This window comes from Podarcis gaigeae, assembly GCF_964106915.1.
Source record: "Podarcis gaigeae genome assembly, chromosome: 3".
NCBI lineage: Eukaryota > Metazoa > Chordata > Lepidosauria > Squamata > Lacertidae > Podarcis > Podarcis gaigeae.
In genome coordinates, this window is record NC_139680.1 from 80,359,255 (window position 1) to 80,381,292 (window position 22,038).

A 22,038-nucleotide genomic window follows, 5' to 3' on the forward strand; every position below is an offset into this window, starting at 1 on the left:
GCTTTGGGGAGCAATGGAGGTGTAAATAGAGAAAGAAGTGAGTCAGTTCAAATTGTGCCTGACACCCACAAACCACATAGGGATTATGTTGTTCCCTATGGCGATTGCTGATAGTTTGGCTTTACCAGAGGCTATCAGGGTGTCTAAACTGCAAAAAGGACCGCAGTGCACTGGAATGCTGTGTTTTTCAGCTGGTGTCTGCAGTTGCTGAAACCTTTCTTTCTGATCTTTTAACTTTAAGCCCGACATTTACACACCGGATTTTATTAACAAAGGGGGTTCCCTTTTGGATAGGTTGCATCTGTTGCAGTTAGGTCCACAATGTGTTCAGCAGTATAGAGTACAGTAGCCTGTCAGTGTGCCAAGTACCTTCCCAAAAACTAAAGCATACAGTGCACGCTTTCTAGAAAGTGAGAATTGTTGAATTCCAACTTTCTTTCAAATAAATTTGCATAATTTTGGTCTGCACAGCCCCATTGTTAACTGGCACCTCTTTACTGTAAAACTTATTTCCCTGCAGCTGGCATAGTGCTGCATTTTGATTGCTATGTGTTTCAGCTTTAGGAACATTAGGAAAAGCTTCCAGAATAATCAGGGCAAAAAGTAGTTGTCGGCACCCTTCCTCTGCCATTGGTGGTTTGGTCTTGTGTGGCCCCTTGCCACTCTTTATTGCTCTAGGTGCCTTGGCCTCATAGTGGCTAAGGACACTCTCTGCCTCCCATGCCACTTTGTCTGCCTTGTGACTGAGGCATAGCAATCAAACAACAGCCATCTTTCCTCCCAGCTACAGAGCTGCAACTATGAAGACGACTTCTGCTGCACCAAGGTTTGAAAGAATGCTGGGCATGTCATGTTTGCCAGCAGATGAGTGTGAAGAAAGAAAAAATGGAAGCCTACTTGTGGCTTTTGAAAGTAGTTTAGGCAAAGGCAAATAGCAGGGCAAATAGATCAAGATCTGAACTAGAGTGATTACATAAGGATTTGCTAGCTTCTGACTTTGCAACTGATTCTTTGAAATTTAGCTGATTTTTTTCTGAAGAAATTAGGAATGGTTACAAAATGATGTTCCCTAAGTTAATCATGTCTTTAGTCGTGAAGGAGTCAGTTTTGGTTGCTATTGCAATTTAGAAAGTGGAAGAGAGCCATTTCTAAATTGAATGTATAGTCTGATCATTGTGGTTCTTCATCTCATAGTCCAAATTAGCTTGTACAAGGTTTAGAGCTGCACTGAAAGTCCCTTTAGGTGTAAGAGTAAATCTTGGAATGATGTAGGCAAACTCTTTCTTGACCCCATTTCTAGCAATTTCTCTTTATTTGACCACTTACCTTTCTTGCTCAACTATTTTTTATTTGGTCCTTACACTTGGAGTTCTTTTCCCAAAGTTAAAACTGCTGCAATAATAACCAGGGTACTTAAACTGGAGCAAATTGTAGTAATTGAAGAAGCATTCTGAAATTGTTAATTTAAATGACACAGTGCATTCCTCCTTTCTTTTGTTCATCCATTTATTAACTTAATATTGCCATGCCAATGAGAAATGACACTGAGTTCAATAATCCTAACAGTGCTCTCGTAAATGAATTTGCAATAAGATTCACCAGGCACTTCTTTGCATTTACCACTAAAAAGCTCTCTATATCTTCCTCCATTCTCACCTCAGTTACTGCAGCCTCTACCCCTCCAGCTGGCTCCTTACATTTTATTCAGTTCAGATTACCACTGCTAAAATCATGTCTTTCCCCTGTTGGCCAGACTCACTGTGTAGAGTTTGTCATATTTTCTAGAACAGTGTGACACCAAGTACTGTAGTAGTTTGTTACTTACAAAACACTGATATTTCAGATTTTCACCTCTGGATTTGCTGGAGTTTTCACTGGCAGTTGCACAAATATGCTCTGGCAGCTACTTTTGTAGTTATATTTTGTAAAGGGATGTGCCATTTTTTAGAGGCCTTGAAATGTAATAATTCATAATCAGTTTGTGAAACATTTAAGAATTTACAATCTTTTCTGCTAACACTACGTAGCTTTGTCACTTAGTCCGCTAAAGAGAAGCTTGTTCTAACATTGTATATAGTACCAATTGAATCAGCATTTAGGATTTGATATATCTGCAGTCTTGTTCTTCTAGCGTTAGCATACTTCTATGCCAAATACCTTGTAAAGTAATATATGCCTGGTTTTCCTTTGTGTCTTAGACAAAATGGCTACTAATGAAAATACCTCTGATGCGTTAGTTAGAAATTATATTAGCACTTCTTCAGAAAGGTTGAAACAAAAACATTGCCAATTAACTTTTAAAATTAAAAGTTAAAATGAACATGAAATTGCATATTGTTTTAGAAGAGACCCACCGTACTTTTCTTAAGTGTGCAGGAACATTGAGCTATGGTAGGGTAAAGCAGTGGTCCTTTGGACCATTCAGTAGTAGTCATTGTGGGAACTTTATCAATGGTTAGCTACAAGGAGCTGAACAAGGAGAGGAAGTGTAGGTATGTTGTGTGTGACTTCCAATGCTAGTGCAGCTAAAGCATGGCATGCACTTTCAATCCTTCTTGATTCTCTTAACATCTGAACTGCAAATGGGTGAAATGCATGTAGAGGGGAGGGATCACATTCCACTTTTTCCTGCACTATTCCTTGCACTTTCTCTTTACTGCACATGCACTAGACTGAAAGCACAAGGTACTCCTTTTCAGTCCTGGATTTAGCACTGTGTTTCAGAAACACTTATAATTTCAGTGAACTTTTCTACATATATTTAACTACTCCATATATCCGTATTCCAAACACCTTCATTGTGGACCTCCCACTCCCTGATGTTAAGACTTTTTGAATATAACTGTTTTCAGTGTCCCTTCACAGCAGCATTGTTTTTATCGAACAGCTTTGCAATCAGTGTGTTGAATATTATTTTACTGCTGCTGCTATGAGCCATGCTAGATTAGATGTAGCAGTTATGTCGAGGAGCTGCAACATCTTGTTCCTGATATAATATACATGGCAGCTCCCTAAAAGATAGAAGAATAAAGTGAAGTATCTATGACTTAAGGAAATTAAAGCAGAAATAGGTTGTAGCATATGCATTTGGCCTCCCAGTATCATTTCTGCTTTAAGTAGATTGATTGTGGTGTTATGTAACATTTCTAGCATGTGTGAAATGTATCTTTTTTCCCCTTCTACTAGGCAGTACTTAACACTTCAAAATGCTGCAGACTACCACTGTGAACCCAACAATTCTGTTCCTTGTACTTGTATTCGTAGAAATTTTGTTCCTTCATTTCGTAAGATGAACATCTTCCAAAAATGACAACTCAGAGACCATTGAGTGGAACCTTATTTTTTCATCTCTATTAAATGAAACAATAACATCTGAAAGTTGAATAAATTCATTAAGACAGTACTTTTGATCCAGGACATTATCCACATTTTTTAAAACTAACAAGAATATTGACATAAATTTGTAAGTTGAATCCTTGAGTGCAATACTTCGAAGTGTGCTGTTTAGCAGGTTTTTCTCCTCCCGCTGAAGCAAAGTCTAAGGTTGTCCTAGAAGTAGTGAAATGAAGAGGCTGTGTGAAAAAACAATATCTATTTCTGTTTCTGAAGAGAACAATTTCATAATGATGTAAGCCTCTCCCAACATCTGGATGTGGTGCTAAAGGCAAAGCATTTTTGATCAGCTGACGTGAAGCTGTGCAAAGAGGACCTTCATTAAAATAGCTTCTTGCCAAAATAATCTTAAACATCATCATGCACAGACTGAAAAGAAAAATGAAGATGACTGAGATATGAGGATGTTTCCTTGAACCTTGAAAGAGAAGTGTGAAATTACACTTGCAACATTGCAGGATAAAGAAATAAAAGAATTTTCTTGACTATTAGGTCTTGACAGATTTAAATCAAGTCAGATGTCATCAAACGAATCTTCTCCTCCATCCTTACAGAAGTTTTCCCCATCTGCGTCCCATGTTGCTGCTCCACCTACCCCTTCTTTATCTTCAAGTCCACAATCTGGACTCTCAGGCCAACTGTCCAATGGCAGCTTCAGCACACAAAGTCTCACCAACTCCAGGGGCTCTGTGCATGGCATCTCCTTCCTGCTGCAGATTGGTCTCACTCGCGAGACTGTTACAATTGACGCTCAAGATCTCTCCCTTTCTGTTGTCAAAGACCTAGTGTGCTCCGTAGTTTATCAAAAGGTACAGTACAACATAGAACATTATTGATTTTGATTATATTATTCCCACCATTTTTTTGGCCTCAGGGACTTGGGATAGATATCTTCAGGCTTAAAGTGGGGAGGGGATGTGCATGCATTCCTCCCTGTGTCTGCCACCTCCACTTCAGACCTTCCAGGGCTGAGAAGGAATGTCTTTAGGAAAGGTCTAAGCATATTCAGGCAAAATCCTGAAGAGGGCTTAAACAATCAGAAATGTCTGCATGGGAGTTAAATGTTGCTCTGAACCCAGAGTATAATTGTTTATTTATTGAACTGTTTGTAGCATTATAATTTGTCAGAGGGAACTAATGAATGTCAGGTTTTTCATCATTAAGGTATGAGTACCTCTTTTGTAATTTGAGTGTTAGCAGCAAATTTTTACATTTGACAGCACCCTCACAGTTTAGAACGTTTGATATTGTATCTTTTCCTTCTTCTAAGAAGCTCAGAGTGGTAAGTTAGTCTCACATCTATGCTGGGAGCAGACTCTCAAGAAGGCCTGTTTCTATTTCTGAGATGTTTCTTATTCGGTTCTCCCCCCACTCTTCTATCTGCAGAAGAATGGGTTTTGGGTTATCCCCCTTTGTCTCACTGTGGAGAGAAGTTAATTTTCTAAATCATAAAATCTGACATTCTCCCATGGTGAAGGGAGAAAGAAATGGGTGCAGAAATTCAAGGTCCACTCCCAATTTTTCCCTGGATAAAATCATTGGGGAGAATATATCAACTCAACAGTGTTGTGGGGGCTTGCCAAAAAACATAGAGAAATGCTTCATAGCAAGTGGGTATTTGAATGGGCGCTTCTCACGTATGAACTTGACACTCAGATATCTGCATTATGCTAGCTTTTGGTACAGATGAGGAAGACTGCAGCTTGTGTGTTTCCTAGTACCGTGAATAATTTGGGCATTGGAATTCTGGAAAACTGGGGAATGAAAATTCATTCCATTGTTCTTGAATGCTTTTGATCCCCCTACATACTAGCTGTAGAAGGCTTGGAATTTCCTTTCCATGTAGTGTGAATCTGCCCTGCTTATTGCACAATATGTGGCTGATTAACCAAAATTCCATGTCCTGCGAAAAGGACCTGAAGTTGCTTACTAGGATATGATTTTGCATTGGGTTTGGCTACTTGATAATAGAATCTGAGTTGAATTGCTAGTAATTGATCTCAATTGAGTACAGCCAACACTTTCTTTTTTGATCAAAAATGTATTATCAGGCCCAGCTTTTAGAAAATGAATGAAGCAACAAGAGTAATAGATATAGAGTATTGATGATTTAATTTTCTAGTTATTCTGTGCTTTTTTGAATTGTTTCTGTTGTGTAGACTTATTAAATTGAATATGCAGGTGCCTGTTCCTCCCTGCCCTGGATTTTAAAAGTTTAAAGTGACATTGGATTTTTAGAAATTCAATTCTTTTCTCTCTCAGTTAGACAATAGTTTCTTTTTTATTAGTTTAGAAGCTTGCATCAGCATTTTGTTTAGTTTATGCCCAAACTTTGACAGCATGCTTGGTTTTTATTGTAGTTTATTTGATTTCATTGTATTGCAGGCTAATCCATATTTCTGCCTTTAGAATAGTTTGTGTGTATGCACACATGTACACTATCTTCTAACACTTTATTGATCTGCTCTTCCTTATTTTCCTGATTTCACATTTGTCTCATGTTTTTCTTTCTTGCTTAAGTCTTTTAAGTTTGTCTTCCTGCCTGTTCTTGGCAACTTCTGCTTGAATCAACAGAAGCTCAAAAGTACATTATATAGGGAGCCAATTGTACTGTAAAATGACTAGGACTTCAGATTCTGGTCTTGTCCTGTCCAATTGGCTTTAGTACAGCTTTATGTGAAGGAAAGCTCTGATTGTGCTAGCATCAGCTGCAGAGTGAGCACATGTCCTATCCAGGCAGCAAACTACTGATCAGGAAATGGGGAGGAGGGATGCTTATTTTTCATAAGTACTTGTGCAGCTGGTGCACAGGTGGCAGTATTACTCCAAGAGCACCGGCAGATTTTAAAAGTGCATCTGATCCTTGGCTAGGTCTTTGAGGCACATCTATAAGTCCCCGTGCAAAGATCTAAAATCAGATTATAGGCAAGTATAATATAAAGACTGTCCAACTTGAAAGCATTTCTTTACCAAAAAGGAGTTGATAGCAATTCTGTAATGTTAAAGGCTCCTCTGTTTTTGCTATTCCATTGCTGGCAGAGGTTTTTTCCCTTGGTGTTGATTGCTTTGTCAACTTTCTGGCAATTTAGGACCTGGGGATGCATCTCAATACTTGTGTTTTTAAAAAGGTATGTAATTCAGGGTGCGTTATATTTATAGCCCACCCTTTCTCCCAAGATCTCAGGCATACATGAAGTTTCCACACCTTTATCCTCACAACAACACTGTGAAGTAGATTTGGTTGAGAGAGTGTGATTGGCTCAAGATCACCTAGGGATCTTCATAGCTGAGTGCAGTTTGAACCCAAGTCTCTGTGACCCAAATTTAACCTCTCTACTAGACTATGCAGTTCTTCTTCACATTTTACTTCCATGGAAGGCACTGAATGAGGAGGAGTAAGATTACACAACTGCCAACAACACATGGCCACGTTAGTTCTGGTGTCATCATTTTGAGCATCAGTGTCTGTAGAGGAATTTGTATGCCTAAGCAGCTACTCATGTATAGTGGTTGCTTTTAGACACATACTCTGTGGTTGATTCCAGGGATAGTTCTGCCACTTCTGCATGAGAGTGGTCTTCATGCAAATGAATTGTGTATCCTGTAGAAACTTTTTTTTTTAAAAAAATGTAAGACTTCAAGTGTCTGATTTATAATTAGGAATGTGCCTTGATGGTGTCTCAATTACCTTGAACTCCATAGAATGAAACTTGCAGGCCATGTTCCCTTTAGAAGTAAAGTAATATTATTTCACCATCATTTTTCATGATTTATATTTCTGTAATGTGTGTTGAGGTGTTTGTGTGCAACAGAGCACTTTAAATTGCAGCTGTTTTTGTTCTAGCAAGAACAAAGTCGGGGCATTCTGATGGCAGTACTACAGAAGAGTTAGTGCTTAAATTCCAACCTAATCCTTGTTTTGTACATTTGCCTGAGTAGCAACAGTTGGTTTTACTTTTTTGGAAAGGTTCCTCGCTTCTATATTTCAATCCAATATCAGTTCAATTGTCTGCCTCCACTGGCTACTCTTGCTCTTCTTTCCATTCTTCTATTTTCCTATTACTTTCACCTGCCAGCCCACACTTTGAACCTGATTCCAATGTTCTCTGTGGTAACTCACAAGAGCTTCCTACAGGTTTCTCTACCTTTGAGAAAAGGAAGTATCAATGTGGCACAGGAAAACAATGTAATACATAAATGTTTGTTGAATTCAAATGCACTCAGAATAAAGTAGTCACAGGAGTAGCTAACATGTTGCCATACAGCTGTAGTTGGACTACAGCTCCCATAATTGACCATTAGCCTTACTAGATAGGGCTGTTGGGAGGTTGGAGTCCAGGTTCTAGGGTGCAGCATGCTGGCTACCTTGGAAGTAGAGTAACCAAAATAAAATTGAATGAATGTTTCTCTGGAACGTTGGAAGCTGTTGCATACTGAGACCATTTTGCTATCTATTTCTCACTATGGTCGACATACACTTGCAGGCTGTGACTCTCATCTTGAAACTCTGCAGAATCTTTCCTTATCCTACCTGGAGATGCCAGGGCAGAACTTGGGACTTTTCGGATGCAAAACTTGTTCTTTACGACTAAGGTCCCTCCCTAACTGTGTCTTTGATCTGTGAAAGGTGAAAGCTATAGATGTAAATTAGGAAGGTTCCAGTTTGCACTAGTTTTAACTATACCCTAATTGTGCAGGGTGATTAATAATCCCTTGTTTGTTACTGTGGTAGACAATGGGGTTTTCCTGATAGCAATCTGGTATTTCAGAATGGGAGGCTTAAAAAATGTGTGTGTGAACATTTTGGGTGTTGAGTGTCATGTGAGCAGGCTGGTGCAACTGGACTTCTCCTTCCTCTCTTCCCCCTGCAGCCCATCAAATCTGTTTTGAAGGATTTTTCAACCCTTGTTCTGGTTCTGGTGTTGTGAACTATGTCATGCTTTGTCTTAGGTGCAGAGGTTTTCAACCTTTTGGGGTCCATGGCTCCCTTGACTAACTACATTCTTTCTGTGGCATCCCTGTGGGGCTCAGGAGCCCAGCTATGTCATCCCTTGGCTGCAGAGCTGGCAGCCTCTCACCCCTTTTTGAACACCCTCCTTTGAGTGTTCCCTCAGCCTCCTCTCTTCTTCCCTCTCCTTGGGAGTCCTCTGGGCAGCCGCAGTTGCCACCCTTGGTCTCTGAGCTGCCCCAAAGAGAGGTGCCTCCTCACACTGCCCCACAAGGGCCTGGGAAGCACCCCCTGGCCAGCCCCAGAGGCACCATTCGCCTGGGGAGCTTGTAGCCAGGGCTGCTGCAACGAACAGCTGTGCAAGCCTTTGGGAGGCAGAGATGCAAGAGGGCATCAGAGGACGGAGGGAAGGAAAAAGGGACAGAGGCCAGTGTTGCCCATGGCACCCCTGACTATCATTTAAGGCACCCAGGATGCCATGGCACACTGGTTGGAAACCACTGCCTTAGGAGATTGTCTGACCCTGGACTCATGTTCCATCTCCTCAGTTTAACCACAAGCTGTAAACCAGAAACAAACCATGGTTCCAGCTCATGGTTTGTCTGGACTGAGACAAACTGGGGTTCAGACAGTATGCTAAGCTAAACTAGACTTCTGCCAGTAGGTTCAGAGAAGGAGCAAAGTGGCCACAATCTCCTTTCTGGAAGCCCACACACTGACACTGACACTAAGCTATGGTTTGGCTTAGTGTTCTGTGCAAACCTAGGAACTGTTGGATGTCAGCCTTTATCTGCTAGCTGGCCATTCATTCTCCATCCCACCCTCCCAATCCATAATTGTTATCATCATGAAGTTAGATTACAAGTATTATTTGTTTTTCCTAAGAATTTCTGTAGCGTTTTATATTACTCATCTTTCCCTGATTTGCCTTCCATTTTTCATTGCATTCTGGCTTTTCTCTTATCTTAACTAATGGCTCCTACAGTGTTTCCTTTAATGGCTCATCTTCTCATTTCTGTTTCTGGCATCCCTTAAAGTGGTTTTCTCCATTATCTACTCTTTTGCCGAATCTTATATGTGCTCTAATTTCTTTGAACTGCCAGCACTCATCTGATTTTGCATTCTTCTGGTTTCTAGCCAGCCTCTCCCTCATGATTCAGCTTCATCCCTGCATTGTTAGAGCAGCTTTTTGGCTTCTGCTATTTATCCTTAATTGACTTTCTCAAAAAGTTAACCTGCTTCTAATAAACTTATTTCTATATCCATTAACAATTTCTCATTATGCTGTCTTTAAGACCGGTAAGCTTCTTTTCTGCTGCTGTGCTATGTGACTCTTCCTAATTTTGCTTTTTCTCTCACCTTAATCTCAGACTAATCTTCTGAGTCAGCCCCTCTCTCCCTCTCTCCTGCTCTTGGTGTGCATATGTGAAATATAGAAATGCATTTTATTTGGTTTTAAAATTGATGGCCATAAAGGAAGATCAGTTCAGAACTTCATTTTACCCTTCCAATGTGTGCTATCATGTGGTGAACAGATGCATTCTGTGTGAACTAAAAGTTTAGTTCTAAAAGATGGAGAATTGTATACTTTTTCACATTCTAACTTCTTCTGGTAGGGAAGTGTATTTGATCATTATTAACAGGAATGGCTTCCTTACCCATTCCATGCTGTTTTCCCCTGAATGTGAGCATCTGCCACACAAACATCTCTATCATATTGGGCTTGTGTATTCATCCCTCTTCTTTTTCCACATGTCCAAGAAGAGAATTTCTGCTGAGTTTTCTTTCTGTTTTAAAGAATTTTGGCTTAGCCTTACATAAGAGCTAGTAATCCTGGTTTAAAAATTGTTAAACAAGTCAGCTTTAAACCATGGTTTATGAACTTGGCTTGTTTTAACTAACCTTTGTTTTAAATTAGAATTCTTGGGTCATTTGTATTGCTAAGGCAAGATTCTTTGAAATGGAAAGTAAATTTGAGAGAAGTCCTGCTCCTGGGTGAGGGATGAGCATACAGGCCCAGACTTGTCCATGTATGCTTTAGCATCACATGTGAACTAGCCTTTTGAATTAAAGGAAGCTTTCCTATGTAAATGGTGAATCAGTTTGATTTCTCAGATATAAATATTTACACTCTACCTACAAAATACAGATGGGGCTCATCAACCTTGGAAGGTAGCCCATCCAGGAGAAGTAAAATTTTGATCCTAAACTTCCACTGCCTTGCAGGACGTCTTCAGGAGAAAAAAAGGCTAAGGAGTAAACTCTGCACAAATCCGGAGTGGAGTCCATATGATTTGTTCGCTTCCTTCTGGCATCCTCTGGCCAAATGTATTGCTCTGCTTTTATTTGAACCATACCAGCAAGGTTGAGAGTGGGGTCTTGTTGTCTGGGCTGCCCAGGACCTCCATATAAACTAACCAGGCTTGCGCCCTGAGAAGGTCACTTCGGTGCTTCCAACATAGTGATTTGACTTCACCCCCAGAAGCACACTCCATTGTCTCTTGAGACATATGTCAGCAACAACAACCAGACACAGGCATTACATTTTTACCTGCTGAAAACAAAACTCCTAGTCTGCCCAGAAGCTGTCAGACTTCGCTTTGTTCTATTAATCATGGTCTCTTCATCTTTCTTTAATGCTTGCTTCTTTTGTGAGAGTAGGGCTGGACCAAGGCAGAGTAAAGCAGAAAAGAGCAACAGTGGAAGGAAGAAAAGACAAAATTGACCACTGAAAAGGTTCTTATGTCCTCATACTTAAGCTGCAATAGGTTCCATTGATAGGATTGCACTGTTAATAGTGCAAAATGTCATAGGCTCTTGCTGGCAGACTTCATATGGGAATATTTAAGAGGCATTCCCTTTGTAGGTAAAAGAAGAAAGCATGCAAAATGTATTCAATGAGATAAACCAAATTCAGGGCCTGGTTGTAAAAATGAAATAATACTCCAGTTGTAAACGAACCACAATTTAGTGGTTAGATTTGTACCATTATTTAGGAAATATATCAAGAAGCATCAGTGGGAAACATATTTTCATTCAGTAATTTAAATGGGGCAACGGAAGAAATACATTTTTGGTATCTCGTATTTTCTGGAACCAATATGACAACAGCTGTCTTTATGATTGCCTCATCCTCTCAGATTTCCTTTAAATGCAATGTTTTCAGATACTTTAAAAGTGCTTTCTCTCCTCCTACAGAGGCATCACTCTTTTTAAAATCTTTCTCACTGCATCAAAGTTGTTTCTGTGTGCTGTTTCTGCTTATGTCTGAGTATAACTTCCCTATCCATTTAGCTGTGTCTTTGAAGCTGCCTTCCATTGTTGTCTATCTTTTTGATCATAATGTCTTCTGTGCCATCTGCAAAGAATACATTTCAGACATGACCTATCTCTTTTTCATCTCATCTCATGAATGTTAAGTTTTCCCCTTAAACAAGCATTCAGCAATTTGTGTGTGTATTTATATCTATCTAAATTGCTAGATACTTATAATTAAAATATTTTTTGCCAAAATCATAAGCAGACAAAGCTGAATGTATGTAGTTGTGAAATAATTTTAAAAGCATAGTATAAATTAGCAGAAGTGTCATGCTTGTTTTGAGCTTGCATTTTAAGCAAGAATCATTTCCTTTTTAAAGTTGAACTAGGCATTTAATTTAACCTGCAGTGATTTGTCATTCAATACTTTTCATACTACAATTGCTGATTTCTATTTTATTTTTTTAATGCAAAAAGCACATTCCTCTTATTGTTTTAGCTGCTGTGATCAATCAAACATGCAGAATTTGTTTCCCCTGAAGATTGTAGTTTTGAACAAATTGTGGTGAGTGTGGTTTCATGGCAGCATCCACTCTCAAACTGTGTATAGCATATACTGTACAAACCTACAGAACTAAATGGGGATGTCTGGGAAGCGTCTTATAGTTGGTTCAATAATGGCATGGACTCTAATGTACTTCAGAATTTGAGAGTCTGAGGTAGTATACCTTCAGGAAGCAAAAAGAAAATCAGTAGCATGTATGAATGCAAGTTATGAGAATAATTGTTGTTTATATATTTTATCCAATAAAACAATTGCTTCCACCTTATTTTAAGTTAGGAGATTTTTGGGATCCTGTGCTTGCCTACATTGGCTCCTTATTTGTAGTTTACTTGGCAAGTGGTTCCTGATAGAATAAATTGTTAGAGCAAATAAATAAACTGATATAAGGAAGGTATAGAAATGAGGTATAGAATGGTAATGGACTATTTATAGATTTTTATATAGAATGTTCTAATGTAGAAGGCATTGCTTACTAAATTCATAGATCACAAGAGCACAGACAAGTCTAATTTCAGTTTTTATGTGACACTCATTAATGCTTCACCAGTATAAATTTTGGCCAGGCTTTCTATATAAAAAGGATATTATAAGGTACTTGTTGTATTTATAAAACAACACTTTTAAGAAATGTGCTTCATGGTCTATAAACCAGCTAAGCCAGAATACTGGTATATGTTTTCAAGATAACATAATACCTTGCAACAAACCGGGCTGAAATGGAGTTGTAGGTAATTGGTTGGGGTAGCTATCATTTATTCTCAGAACTTTAGGTTGCAGTCTTAATTCACACTTAACTGGAAGTTTGCCCCATTGAACTCAATGGGACTTACTTCTCAGCAGACAAGTGTAAGATTGCATTGCTAGTGTGCTTGTGTCTTTAACAGGATCTGTGACTTCACCTGGAAGCTCTTCTGCCATATCTGATGGCATAAATTCCTCCTGGACTCCTCCCCAGACACTGGAGTCATCTTCAACTTCCATATACAGTGGTATCTCAGGTTAAGAACTTAATTTGTTCCGGAGGTCCATTCTTAACCTGAAACAGTTCTTAACCTGAAGCACCACTTTAGCTAATGGGACCTCCCGCTGCTGCCGCACCACCACCGCATGATTTCTGTTCTCATCCTGAAGCAAAGTTCTTAACCCGAGGTACTATTTCTGGGTTAGCGGAGTCTGTAACCTGAAGCATCTGTAACCTGAAGTGTCTGTAACCTGAGGTACCACTGTACTTTTTGGCTGAAATGCCTACTTCAAAATAAAAAGCAGCCCTGTCTCATTTAATAATTAATAACACTATCATTTTTTGATGTGACTCCCTAACTGAGAAGGTGTGGGAATTTTTGAAACTAGACATTTTTGGGATCCTGTGCTTGCCTACATTCGCTCCTTATTTGTAGTTTACTTGGGGAGCTGCTTTCTCCCCAAGATTCCTGTAGAATCCATAGCACTGTAGTTGGAAGAGACCTAGAGGGGCATCTTCTCCAGCCCCCAGCAGAAAGGAGCATAGCTACCTGCTCTGCTGCTTATTTAAAGTCCAGCAAAATGGAAGAGTAATGAAATCCCCTCTATACAAGATTGGATCCAAAAGCTGACAGAATATGCCGAATTAGATGGTTTATCAGAAAAAATAAAGAATAAATCCAAACAGGAATTTGTTTCTAAATGGGAGGTTTTCAAAGAATATCTGAAAAATAAATATAGTAGTTTAAATTCTGTTGCAGCATTCGAGGAACTTCAGTAATAGTTGCTAGGTAGAGAGAAGAAATTAGATTTATTGAGAATAAGTTTAATTATGAAAAAAATGTGTATTGGCAATAAGTAATTTGAACTTGAAATATGGAATAGACGGGAAGTTGGGTCTTTAGTGTTAAGACCAATAGATGTTTTATTGTTAAGAAAATTATGCGTCTATGGTTATTTTTGTAATTTGTGTGTAATTTGATACTTGTGGTTTTGTGTGTGTGTGTGTGTGTGTGTTTTCTTGTTTTTTCTTGTTGTATAAATAAATATTTTTTTTAAATAATAGAAAAAAATAAAATAAAGTCCAGTTAAAAAGCTGCTTCTCCAGCTTCTTGCTCTGAGGAAACACCTGTGGGCCATTACAGCGAGAATTACAGCTGGTGAACAAAGAGTAGAGCTCTGGCTGATGCATTCCAGAGACTGGAGGCGGGAGAGACGGTTCTGGATAGGAGGAAATACAAACAGAATCTATTGTGAAGGCAGACAGTGCAGTTTCAGCTGAAGAGCTGAGATCACAAAGTGAACTTGACCTAGTTGTCACAGAGGTGGTAAAACCATTCCTGAACTGCACTGCTTGACATTATAGGTATCACATAATTGAATTCTGCTCCCTGCAAAAAAATGGACTGCATGTAGAAAACTAGATATTGGGAAAAGGTGTTCTAGTTTTTGAAACATAGGGGGGAAATATAGGAAAAATATGAATCAACTTTCAGTTGCGTGAACCCATTCTGCACTCTCAGCGCATGCAGGCTTCTCACCTCAGCGAGCAAAGGCTATTTCTTTGTTGTCCAGCAGCTGTTATTCAGATGCGTGCTGCTTCTATCCTGGAGTCATGACTAGTAGCCACTGATAGGCATGTTCACGGAGAGTAAGGCTAATCCCCTTTATACAGTGTCTGTATAAAATTGTGGAAAATTGCATACTGCATGAAATGAATACTGCACAGGCTATTGCTGGTATGCTTGGGAGACATGTAACATGAAAAATAACAGCTATAACTAAGGATTGTTTGATCTGCATTTCAAAGTGAACTGACCTCTTGGGCTAATGTGCAAATTGGAATGCAGTTATTCTCCAAATTTTGCAATGCAGTTCTCTGCTTAGAAAACTAACCAAAATTCATATTTTGGGATAAAATGTTACACTGGGATAGAATACCTTCCAAACTATGATTTTAAAGACAATTTTTGTCCATTTTTTGGTAGATTATACAGAAATAGGGCAGAAAGGATTTGGGAATAAATACCTACAAAATTGACATGGACTGGAGATTAATGACTCTGTCCATCCCTAGATATAACCCTTAGGCAGGTAATACTTTATGATGCTCTAGAGATCTTTCAGCTTCTTATATGTTATAGGAATTATGTTCCTTTCTTAGGTTTACTGTAACTTGTTAATCTTCGTGCATTCAGTGCAGTCCAACGTTGGGAACTGCTCATGTACTGTTGCCCTAGGATGTGAAAAGAGCTGCTCAATGAGCATCAGCTATGGACAAGTGCTCCCCTCTTTCCTAAGCCGAGGTTTTTGGCAGGAGGCCACTTATTTCTGAAACTCTTCCACTTAGGCGGACTAGCAGGTTTATTTACTCTGCAAGGGAAAGTGGTCAGGCTTTCTCCAGGAGGCACTTCATGCAATCAACACTGCTGCTTTGGCATGGATCTGGCTTAGGACCAAATTAGGCATTGCATTAAACATATGGCTGGCTCTTGGATGCTTGGCTTTCCTTTACTAAAAAACAGGTGAAGCTGATCCAGATTGGGAACATGGTACGGAGGAGAATGAATCTAACCCTTTGCCCCCGTTATGAATGGTGTATGAAATTAATACTCTTTGATTTGGCTTATTCCAGAGGGGCTTTCTTATTTTGTACAAACGATTCAGCTTTCAGGGTTTTCATCTGTATGTATTGAAGTGAAATTCATTGTACCTAATGCACCAGCATTAAAAAAAACTGATTATGAAATTATTTAACTGGGATGGGCTTGTGAACAGAGAGAGATTGGCTTGTTTTAGTTAACATGCAGCTTATTTTGGACTGTACTTTTGTTTTCCTGTTAAGGAGGGGTGTGGAAGAACATTGGTACATATACTTTTAGGAGTTTGGAGCTTATGAAAATAGTATCATATTTTTGCACCAAAAGAAAATTAGTGTTTTGCTGTTCAGTTTCTGATGACCCAGAGTTGGTCATTAGTGTATTGTGCAACTTTGAAGCAAAACCTCACCTTGTGATTTGCTCATTTTCCTGCTTTTAAGCAGAGATAGTTGTATGAGGCAATTTTACCCACCCTGGCCATTGGGCTATTATATATTTCCTGTGGAATAAGTGTGGTATCTATAGTTTCAGCAGCAAACACTGCCCCTCACAGTGTGTTCTGATGTGATCTTTGTTTGAACAATATTTGGTGGCAAAGAGGACATGATACAATATGTATTTTGATTTCCTGCACTCAGTGGTTGCTCACTGAAGTGATGGTGCTTAGATTGCTGATAGTGTGTGTGTGTAAAATAGTAGAATTTCAGTTTAATCAGACTGTGAATTCTGACCTCTATGTTAACTTCTGAACTTCTGAGAGAACTAAGTTTTTAAATATAGTATGTGTACATCTAACTGTATTGGGTTAAGTTTTGAACTGAGTATCTCACTTTTGAGATACTAAATCTTTCAGTGTTGTGATAGATCCTACTTTGGTGCCTTTCAGTGATGGGGGTGGGATTACTGGCTGAACTACTTAGCAAATATTACATTAAGAAAATGGTTAAAAAAAATAAAACTTCCAATATCATAATGCCATCGTTAAAATCTATTGTGTGACTGCCCTTGGTATACTGTTAACAGTTCTGGCTACCACACCTCAAAAAAGGATATTGTAGAGCTGGAAATGGTTCAGAAAAGGCCAGCCAAAATAATTATGGGGCCAGAACAGTCTCCCTATGTGGAAAGGTTACAAGGTGGGGACATGATAAAATTGTATAATATTATTCAGAGAAAGTTGATAGGGAACCGGATCCATCTAAATATTGGAAGATTAAAGACAGACAAAAGTAAGTACTTCTTTACACAGTGCATGATTAATCTGTGGAATTTGCTGTTTTTAAGTCACATTTTAGTCAATGTTGTATATTGCTGCCCTGAGCCCGGTTTTTAAACCGGGAAGGGCAGGGTATAAATAAAAAATTATAATAATATTTATTAATATGTGGTGATGACCATTAACATGGATGGCATTAAAAGAGTTTAGACAAATTTAATGTTGGGGGCAGTATGTCTCTGAATGGCAGTTGCTGAAAATCACAAGTAGTGAGACTCGATTGTGCTCATGTCCTGCTTATAAGCTTCTCATACTTGCTTTGTCAACGTGAGAACAGAATGCTGGGCAAGATGGGCCTTTTGATTTGATCTATTAGAACTCTTGTCTTATGTCCTTAAGTTGACTGCTGTGTCCTAGCTTGGCCTAAGACTTCCAGGGAAGGCCTGATGGAAGAAGTAGCACGTATAGAAAATGACACAGTAATGTCCAGAAAAACAGTAGCAAGCCTGATGGTCAAGTCCAGGGGTCAGCAACCTTTTTCAGCCAAGGGGTGGTCCACCTTCCCTCAGACCATGTGGTGGGCTGGACTGTATTTTTTTGGGGGAAATGAACGAATTCCTATGCCCCACAAATAACCCAGAGATGCATTTTAAATTAAAGGACACATTCTACTCATGTAAAAACACACTGATTCCCAGACCTTCCACGGGCCGGATTGAGAAGCTGATTGGGCTGCATCTGGCCCCCGGGCTTTAGGTTGCCTATCCCTGGTCAAGTCGATGGTAGGCTATGCCAGATCGCAATTGGCAAGAGGAGGGAAGGTATGGTGTGTCAGGACCCTGAACAGGTCACTGTGGCAGGTACTGGTTGAAACTCACCCAAGGGGGGCTGCTATCTTGGCAGCATGTGGAGCCCTTGTGAACACTGGCTGGTCTGGATTGGCTATTAATCCTGACTCCTTTGAAGAGCTGCCTATATTTTAAAAGAATATTGTCTGATTTTACAGCTGCTGGCTCCTACAGCATGGGAGTCGTGAGGATTGTATTGTGCAGGGCAGGTCATCTTCTGAGTCTGAAGAGTCTGGTCTTGATAGTTCTGTAGTGAGGGATGATGGCTTCCTAGGTGATGCCTCTGAGTTAGTGCGGGGTTGATACCAGAGAACATGACATTGCATGCTGAAGAAAGCAAATCGATGTTGAATTTGCACAAAAGTTGTCATACACATTTGTTTAGTGTTGTAGAATTCGCTACAGATATCTTTGCATCAATTATTTTATGAGCTGATGAGGACAAAAAGCAACAAATGTAAGTGACTACAAATATTACACTAGGAACTGCCTTCCGCACAGCATTCTGTACACCTTCCCAGCCCATAGAGTTTTACATCTTGTCCTTAACTTTCTGCCTTTCTCCTTCCCACACTTTTTAGGTTACTCTTTTACCATTTCCCCCTTTTTCTTTCCCACTTCCCCTAGTTCAAAGTATTTTGTGCATTGTGACCAGAGAGTTTCTGCCACAATGAGTTTAGCTCTGCAAGAGGACCATGTCTTCATCAGTGCGGTGAAGTTTCTTGAAGCCATATTTAGTGTTTGTACATATGCAAAAAATAACTGACATGTAACTGGGGGATCTGGTAAGTGTTAATAGTGGTTTTCCTTCGTTTTCCATTTGCATGTATGCAAACTTCCAGTCTTGCAAAAGTCAAATATTTTAATATTGAACACAAGAGAAAACAGACTTTTCTAAGACATTAAATTTTGTCCTGGTGATCTGCATAAAATATGTACTAGGGGAAGAAGACCTCAAAGTTGGAAGCTACCATGATGAACTAGTTGTTGATTACTTACAGCAGTTGCATTTCACATTGCCTGGTGAATGTCCTATTTAACTATTAGCAATTTGTGTTGTTTGTCTAACTCCTTTTTCCTAGTTCTGCTTATAGGCAGCTGTGGTGAGCTGGTGTGAGAGTAAAGCATATTCTTAGCCAAAATATGCATACTTGTTAAGGCCAAAAAAAGTGCAGATGAGGTAACTCTTCTTTTCCTTACCTAAATAAATAAATAGTGATCTCATTCAAACCCCGAAATACACAGCAACCAAGAACCAGAAGTCAAGTGGTAAAATTTCAGGAATACTTCTCCATAATTTGCAAATAGATGAGTAAAAGATGGAGAAATCAGAGTTCAGTTAGCCAAACCCAGGAAATATTCTGGTTATCCTCAGTTGCCCTGTGAGTTAAAAAGTAAAGTCCTGGGCAAAGGTTTGTATCCTTTGCTGTGGGCAAAGAAAGGTGACATAGAAATATGAACTCTTTCTGTTCAACACAGATTGGGCAGCTATGTGAACATTAATGGATGGTGCAACATGATTCATGGGAAAGTACCGGTTATTGAGTTGTATATACATGCAACCATTCTGAGAAGAGGAACTAGTTAGGGCAGGGGGAAGAGAAGTATACATGAGAGAAGATCCTGGTTTTATGAACTCTGCCAAGAAGCTGGAATTTGAGTTGACCAGCCTGTTGGATGAAAACATGGTTGCAGCTGTGTCATGCTTGGGTGCCATTTTTTTAAAAGAAGGAAATGAACTGTTATACAAAAAATGCATGTTTTTTAAAAAATCATTCAAGCCTTATATCCACAATGAAACCTGCAGTAAGAAATAAACCAGAGTCATTTGTCAAGCCGGATTAATTGTTAGCTGGGACCCAGTTCTTCTCTAAATTCCATCTGTTAATTTACCAATTTCTGCCAAATTAGTACACTTTGCTACCTGTACTTAAATGGAAGGAAATTGGGTCCAAACATTTTCACCAGCAGTAAATAGAAATATTAGGTATTGTGTCTTCTATTATATTGAATGACATCCTTGGAAGGTTTTAATATCCTATGTGAAATTATATTTGCTTCCAATAATTTTGGGTCACCTGACATTCCTCCCACATATGAAGAAGCTCTATATGGGTGGAACTATGCATGTCTAGCTTGTAAAACAGAAGCAGCAACTCAGAGCAGGATTTTTTATTTTGGATGCTCCTATTCTGTGGAATAGTATTCTTGCTGAAATACAAAGGGCACCCACTACTTGCACTTTCTGGAAACAACTGAAGACATTTTTGTTCTGAATGGCTACTCCAGCTTGTTAAATGGTCCTTTACCATGAGTGTCTACTTTGATCAAGTTTTAGTCTTGTTTTGAAGTTTTTGTGTTTTTAACTTTTTCATTGTTATTTGTAAATCAGCTTGAAATGGTTGTTTAGAAGGTAAGTAATAAATTGATGATGATGATGGAACTGAGAACATCCCATTATGCCTGCCTGGTGTTGAGCATCAGCATAACAATCATTTATATTGCAGTGGTTAAGAGCGCTGGACTTGTAATCTGGTGAAGCAGGTTTGCTTCCCTGCTCCTCCACATGCAGCTGCTGGGTGACCTTGGGTTAGTCACACTTCTCTGAAGTCTCTCAGCCTCACTCACCTCACAGAGTGTTTGTTGTGGGGAGGAAGGGACAGGAGAATGTTAGCCGCTTTGAGACTCCTTAGGGTAGTGATAAAGCGGGATATCAAATCCAAACTCTTCTTCTACTCTTCTTCTATATTGCATCCTGGACTGAGAGACTTCAAGCTGGTAGCCTAAGAGAACGAAGAATTGTTTCATTTTGGTTCTGATATTGTAATTCCCAGATCTCTTTTCTGCAGCTCCTTTAACTTTTACCTACCTTTTCCCTTCATACTGCTAGTTAGGATGTAGAATGTAGAGATCCTTACATTCACCACATATGTCAAACTTATCGAGCTGTTACTTCCTAAGTGTATAGGAAGGTCTTAACTATTCATTTGAAAACAGCAAAATTATGGGGTTTGGGAGGGGTAGGTGGGGAGGAGGGAAATGAAGCTATCTCTCTGGGTTTGAGCAAGCTTCTGTCCAGATTGTCTCCCTATCTACTACCAGTTCACCAAATGCTGACACTTTATTCACTTCTCAATTGTGCAAAGCATAAAATTGACCTCTCAGACAAAACTTTTCACATCTTACTACAGGTGCTAATGGATGCATCCTTGGGTGTTAATTTTTTTATATGTACCCCATGTTTTCATAAATTGTTGTACAATTAATCTCAACTCTTCTTGGTAATTTGTTTAATTCTTAGAGATCCAAGGGAGCACTTCTAATAGGATAGCAATGCAGAGTTGTTTTAATTGGTACCATGTGTTTTTCAGTATTTTCTGATGTCTCTGAACATAGCCAACATAATAACTGTGTGGCTTCATAGTATACTAACAAACTTGGGACTGTAAGTCCATCCTTGTGCATTGGGGCCTGTTTAGTAAGAGCCTTCCTCAATCCTGTCCAATATCTTCTGCCAATTTTCCAGTTCTTGATCATCTGAAGCAGAAAAAATATTAATACAAATAAAACTTAATAGTTGCAACATTTTAATTGTACAGATTAGATAGTTTGTTCCAAAATGGGAAGTGAAGTTATGGCTGCTTTGTAGAAATAATATTTCTGTGTAATTTTAATTTGAGTTGTGTTTACCTGAACCCAATGGCTTGGATTCAGAGGAATGCCAGCTGAAGGGTGTTGATGGAATGTGACTTTCCCACCCCTGTAAAGCTTCTCTTAAGAATCCTGGCTGGGCTGAGGGAAAAGGTGGATTGCAAAAATGAAGCAGAAACACTTTCCATGAGCAGGAGATTTGTGATTAGTCATTTGGTTTAGAAAAGTAGGTGTAATTCAGGCAGGGAGATTCTAATCAGTAAATAGAGCATTGCTCATTAATGCTGGGTTTTCATAACCTCCTCAAGGACAATAGAAGGCTCACCAGCTTAAGCTAGTGAAAAAATTTGCCACAAAATGTTCCACCTTGCAGTGTTTCTCTTTGTCAAAAGCAACAAGGCCTTTGGGCAGCACACATCCAATCATTTATAGTGTAAATCATTTATTTACACAGCCCATCTCCAAAAGTAGTTTAGGGAGGAGAAAAGGCATATTTCTCCTGGTCTACCTTACTGTGGGGCTGGAGTTAGGAGGAAACTTCCTCTGGTGGGGCTGGGGATAAATAACTGGAATTCTCTTCATCTCCCACTAACTTCAGG

At 39.2% G+C, this 22,038-nt stretch overlaps 1 protein-coding gene across 4 annotated transcripts in view; it reads left to right on the top strand.

Moving 5' to 3' along the window:
* Window positions 1–22,038, top strand: part of PRKD3 (protein kinase D3) — a 53,215-nt gene that overhangs the window by 1,206 nt on the left and 29,971 nt on the right. For all 4 annotated transcript variants that reach the window (XR_014562506.1, XM_083732259.1, XM_083732258.1 and 1 more), the window contains exon 2: window positions 3,187–4,202. Coding sequence is in view for 3 of the 4 variants with exons in the window: in XM_083732259.1 (XP_083588385.1) it covers window positions 3,912–4,202 (291 nt within the window). In the remaining variant the exon portion in view is untranslated. The remainder of the gene's footprint in view (window positions 1–3,186; window positions 4,203–22,038) is intronic.